The 6,010-nt window shown below is 38.4% G+C and overlaps 1 protein-coding gene across 1 annotated transcript; it reads right to left on the minus strand.

Annotated features, from left to right (window-relative positions):
* Positions 1 to 3,590: 3,590 nt before the first annotated feature.
* Positions 3,591 to 4,943, minus strand: LOC112142552 (ankyrin repeat domain-containing protein SOWAHB). The gene has a single exon (XM_024265992.1). It carries the CDS (start codon positions 4,941 to 4,943, stop codon positions 3,591 to 3,593), a length of 1,353 nt encoding a protein of 450 aa, XP_024121760.1.
* Positions 4,944 to 6,010: the final 1,067 nt, after the last annotated feature.

Here is a 6,010-nt window from a genome sequence, read left to right on the forward strand (position 1 = left end):
TATTTTTCCATACATAAGAAATATCCACTTAACTAGTAAAAGTGAAAGGGCAGCATGAGGTGTGACACACATTAAAATGTAAAAATAGCTGCTGCTGCTGCTGAGGTGTTCAGTCTGTAAAAGCAGGTTGGTTTGGATTTTTATCTAATTGTTTCTTTGTTATACCAGATATTTCTGCTGATATATTTTTAGTTCCTGCAGCAGGAACTACAGAGTCCAGTAGGAGCTCACTACTGCCCTCTACAGGCAAAACAATGTATGTGCCAGTCACTGTTAACATCTAAGTAAAATAAAACATAATATATTTATACACACATTTGGGAATTTACAATAAAAAAGTATATTTTTATGATTAGAGTTGATAAGTCACATCATTTAATGAACTAAAAATAATTCTACATTTTTAAGACTGATTGATGCAAGTGTAAATTAGATTTAAAAAGAATTTGCCATCTCTGGGTGCTGATAACTTAATATGTCTCATTGTTTTAAATCCCATTAGAGAAATGAAATCCTCCAGTATCTAAATGTCGATATATGTCTGGATCTATAGATATGTTGTTGTTCTTTAGGCTTTTAAAATTGCTGTTAGTTTTAAAAAGACAAACAGAATCAAACTTTCTTCGTATTTTATCTTTTCTCCTAAGTGTTAACCCAGAGGTGTCCAAAGCTTTTGCAAAAAGGGCCAGATTTGGTGAAGTAAAAATGTTTGAAACTTTTTTTTATTTTTTTTCACATAGAATTTTTTTTACTAAAACTTCCGTAATTTTATGATTTTTTTTTGGCACCATTCATTTCCAGTTAGCTTGTCGTAGAGAGCATGTCTTGCCATAGAATCTCAGATAGACAATTTTTTTTCATATTTCGCTGGAAAAAAAAATACCAATTTCCACGTATCCTGGAAATGGTGACCCTTATTGTCAACTTTTCTTCATTATTTACACCTGACATCTCAAAAATGAGGGTTGCAGAGGGGTCACATGACAGTGTTGCCACAGGATTACGACTTAAAATGCAGCCAACAACAATCAAGAATTCATAGACAGTTTTTTGAAAGTGCTGGGAGCCGCTTATTATTGATTTCATGAAAGGAGCCTTGAAATTTAAACATTTGGGTCGGATTTTGCCGGTGTTAATCCAATACTTTTTTTTATTTATCAAGTACAGTCTGATTCTGCAAGGAAGCTCGTCAAACCCCTTTTCTACGAGGATCATTTTTCCTCAGAGTAGGAGAAAGGACTTCACCTCGTCAAGAATTACCTTAAATTGCTCCTTTAGCAGCAACATAAACCACATTTGCTGATGTATTTTCCTCTCTGTATTGCCCTAAAACAAAGCTAAAGTATACAGGAACATTTGCTTTGTACACGCGGCTCAACTTGCTAATAATCAATGATTTAAACATTGGCATCATCTTTCTTTTCCATTAAGGATGTACCTATATTCAGTTTTTTGGAGCTATTCGTTCTGCATTTTGGCTTATTTTGGTTGAATGAATAAAATATAATAGTCTTGCTGATCAGATATTCATATTTTTTGATAAAAACAGATCATTTTTTCTGATAATCATACATATTTACATTTTCATGTGACATATGCAGCCATTTCATATAGGAATATGGAACCTGATTCTCCATAAAATGTAAATATTCTAGCTGGTTCCATGTTACAATATTTCTGATTAAGTTCAACAGATTGTCTTTGAGCTTTTAGAGTAAAATGGTTTTTTTCAAAAAGGTTTTCAATTTTGGATATTTGTTAAAAAAAACTGAGAAAAATATGGAAATTTGTGGATCAGGATTGAGAATTATGACTTGGATTTCAGGCTTTAAATGTCAAAAGCATTCAATAAAATATAAAAAAAGGCGATCAAAACTGCCATAAAATAAACTTGTGGCTGTTCTACTGTTGAAATTGTTTCCTGTAGGTCAGCAGTGCTGTTTCCGTGATCTCTCTGCCAGGTGCTGAGATCAGTGGATTACAAGCTCGGTTTCCTGGCTGAACTCTGAACCCTCCACCTGCAGGAATGTCAGCACACCTTCAGTCGCCCTCCAAACCCTGCCAGTCATTTTTCAGCTCAAATATTACACAGCTTTCTTTGTTTTTCTGTTCGGAATTGTTCTTTTTTTTATATATAGTTTCTACTTTTTCTCGTTATGTAATAAATCCCCTCATATAATGTCTGTAAATATGTAAATGTAGCTGACAGCTGTTGTTTTACTCCTGACAAGAGGCGTTTTAATAACTTCTCTTGTTCCTGGTTCGGCTCTGACCTTCTTCAACCGCAGAACAGAACATCGACTTTTTATGAAGCGGAATCCTGACAGTTGGGGGTTGCTTTGGGAAATATCACAAGTCAAGAATGAAACGAAAGGAAGAGACGAACCGTCTCTAAATGCCTCAGTGTCTTTTTCCTTAAATGCTCCTCTCCGCTGTCGGGTCCTAGCCGAAAGAAGTGTGTGATGCCATTAACCGCACACACTAAATCCCATCAGCTGCTTATCAGGCTGAACTGCAGCTGTCTCAACAAGCTGAAACATGGATCCGGGAGATGTTTCAGAGATGTTCAGCCAAAGAATGACACTTCAGGGAATCACCTGAACGCACCTCAGTTAATAAAACGCCTATAGCTTATCTTTAATGTTAAAAGTCCCACACAAATCATCTTTGGATCTATTTTAAAAGCAGTGCCACTGTTTGTTTTTTAAATTATGATTATGCAGTTTTTAGTCAAAATGAAAAAACCTTTATCGTTTTCTTGGACAAACTTTCTGCAGGAGTTCATTAGAAATTGACCTCTGAGCTGTTGGGACGGATGTAACCCTACAATGATATCCCATCATCCCTTTCTTGCTAGCTCAAAGCCCCTCACAATCCCAACTTAACATTACTGATGCAACAAAAATGGAGCAATCCAGCTGTACAGCTTTAGGCCAGATGCCAGAAAAACATCTATAGATCTAATAAATAGTGCAAACTGAAGGCTTTTTCAAACAGTGTTTTTCTGTCTGATTTGAAATAAGAAATACTCAGAAATGTACATTTAAGTTTAACTTATTTTATATATGTACTCCATCGTGAAAAAAATGCTACAAGAACTTGTTAAAAACACCAAATAGGAGCAAGTCTGTAATTTATTTGTCTTAAATCATGAGATTGTGCCCTCTTAGTTCATCATTGACTGCATGTAATAAATAGACTGTTATCAAGGAAATATCTTTCTTAGAAGCACAAACGATTCACAAATCTTCGAAGGATTTCTCTTTGGAACAGCTGGATTCACAAATGAGCTCATTCTTTCTGAGTCTGTGCAGGTTTGTGTCTTTGCTCATCTGCTACTTAGTTGTGAAACAAACAAGTCGAGTCTTGATCTCAAGAGGTTTTGAAATGTTCTCCTGTGTTCCTCTGCTTCCTGACTCTTCCTCTTATTTTAAAAATGTCCCCTAAAATACCTTTAAATGTACAGAAATCATCAAAAGTCCCTTTAATAATAAATATTTCTTTAGTGCCACTGATATGTATGCTGATCACCAAAAAGAGTTGTGCTGCTTGATTAGATCTCCTTTGCTTTGGTAAATAAGATCAAGAGATTACACAAAAGTGTCAGATCTTTGTCTGAAGCTGCTTTCCTCTTTCTCCTCGATGGTGCTGTCGCTCAGGGAGTAGAATCCAGACCTCTGCTTTTGCTTCTTCTTCTGGGCCACCGCCGTCGGCTGGAAGAGACGACCTATCGAATGCAGGCCCTTGGAGAGGTCAGGAAGCAAGTCCGGATCCTCTTTCTCGGGATAGACTCTGTCCTGGGGTTGCTTGGATGCGGGCTCTCCCAGCATCTCTCTCACACTCTTACAGATGCCTTTGTGCAGATAGTGGTGGGCCTTCCTCCCGCTGTTGTCCCTTATGTTCACATCGACCCCAAGCTCTCCAACCAGGATGACTATGATGCGCTCCTGATCATGCAAAGCTGCTATGTGCAAAGCAGTGTATCCCTCGCGAGTTTTTGCATTGACGTTGATGTCAACTCCTCCTTTCTTGGACACATCGATGATCTTTACAAGCATCTCTGTGTTCCCAAACTTGGCAGCCCAGTGCAGAGCAGTGAACCCCGAAATGAAGTCCCTCTTCCCAGCCAGCTGGCAGTCGTTGAGCAGCAGGCCGTAGGCTTGGCCCCAGTGCCCGGCAGCACACTTAACCATCCATTTGTGCTCTGTGTTCTCCAGAGGGACCGTGGAGATCTTTGAGTCCTCGGATGCCTTGGTGCTCCTGGATGGCAGCATCCTGTTCGTCCCAACAGGAGGTTCGTTCGGTTCCACCTTCAATTGTTGGACCTCCACCCTGGTGGGTGGTGTTCTGAGAGGTAAAGCGTAAGGTTTGCTCTTAATGGCTGACTCAGGTGGCCCCAGTTCTGCCCTTATTTTCTTATCTGTGTCCCTCAGAATGTCAAAATTCAGCATCCTCTTGACTTTAACAGCTTTAGATCTGCTCCTCTGCAGAGCCAGCTCCACTGAAGAGTATAGCGGTGAGGGGTTTTCATTTTCTTCTCCTTCTTCTTCATCAGCCTTGGAAGCAGATGGCTCTGCCAGACTCGCCTCCCCAGCACCCACGGAGCCTTCCTCACTCTTCTCATCGTGCGTAACCGTGCGCTCCTGCTCACCTTTCTGATGAATTCCTTCAGTTTCTTTTTTCTCCTCCAAGTTCTCTTTATTTTGAACCCCCCTGAGCAAATGTTGGTGCGGGTTCTTCACGACGACATACCGCACACCGTCAATTTCTCTGACGGAGGCAACATTGTTCACGAAAGTCCTGAAAAGATCTCTGTTCCGCTCTCTCCCCGCGGGATCCACGCACTCCAAGGAATCCTTGAACTTGGCCAGCAGGCTGGATTTGACCACTTTACCTCCTTCTTCTAAGAGAAAAGACAGAACTGCTTTCTGCGTCAATTCCATGATTAAATCCACGGAGCAGCCCTCTGACGCGCACTTACCTTTGTTCAGGTGCTAGAAGGCGCCCTCACCTCGCCACACTCCCTCATTACCTGAGGGAGTATCTTTCCGCGGAATGTGCAAACGTGTACAAGTTGAAAATCATTAACACATTTGTCTTATAAGAATAATAATTAAAAAAAAATAGAATTTATGCTATTTACTTGCTCAAATTAAGGATATTATGTATTCTGAGATATGTTTAAATTAATATACATACAAGAATAGAAAAAAATAATGAATATAATAACACAAATTATGTTATTTAACATTTAAAATTCAAATGTTCTTACTTTTCTTATGAAAAAAGTCACTTTCAATGAATACAAACTGATTTTTCCCCCTTGAATAATATTATAAATTTAAAAAATCTCCAATAATATTATTTTTAACTTAAAATGCATTAAATTGTTTCAAATTAAATCAATTAAACGTACCAATTAAAATAAATAAAGTGTAGTTTTAGTTTCACAAAGTGGAAAATGTCACGTGACCACTTGGTCGCTTGATTGACTGGATTAAAAAAAACAGTGGCCATATTGGAACGTATCCGCAGGTAGCAAAGAGTAAAAATGAGCTCAAGATAGTTCGAGCGTTGCTCACAGTCATGAGTTTTTCTTTGTAATGTCGAACGAGAAGCTTTGTGAGTTTCTTGAAACTTTAAATTGTATTATTTTTGTCATTTAATTACTCAGAGTGATTAGTATAATTGAAATTAAACCAAGAGCTGCATTTTTAATAGAAAAGAATAGCCGTGATTAGTACGCATGCGCACACGTATCCTTCTTCACGGTTACCATTTGATACCATTACCAACAAGCAAAAATATATATTATTCGCTTAAGAATATGTATATTTAAAATGTAAAGTACATTTTATAATCTTTTTATTTTTATTTCGAAGAACTACATGTGGAGTTAGACGTAATACAAGCGAATATAATGGATTCGGGGGAAGAGTGTGAGGTAAAGAAGGGTATTATCTTGACGCTGCGCGCTCCCTGCTCCGTCGCTTGTCCCTCTCTTCCATCT

The sequence above is a fragment of the Oryzias melastigma genome, linkage group LG14 (genome assembly GCF_002922805.2).
Source record: "Oryzias melastigma strain HK-1 linkage group LG14, ASM292280v2, whole genome shotgun sequence".
NCBI classification, from domain to species: Eukaryota; Metazoa; Chordata; class Actinopteri; order Beloniformes; family Adrianichthyidae; genus Oryzias; species Oryzias melastigma.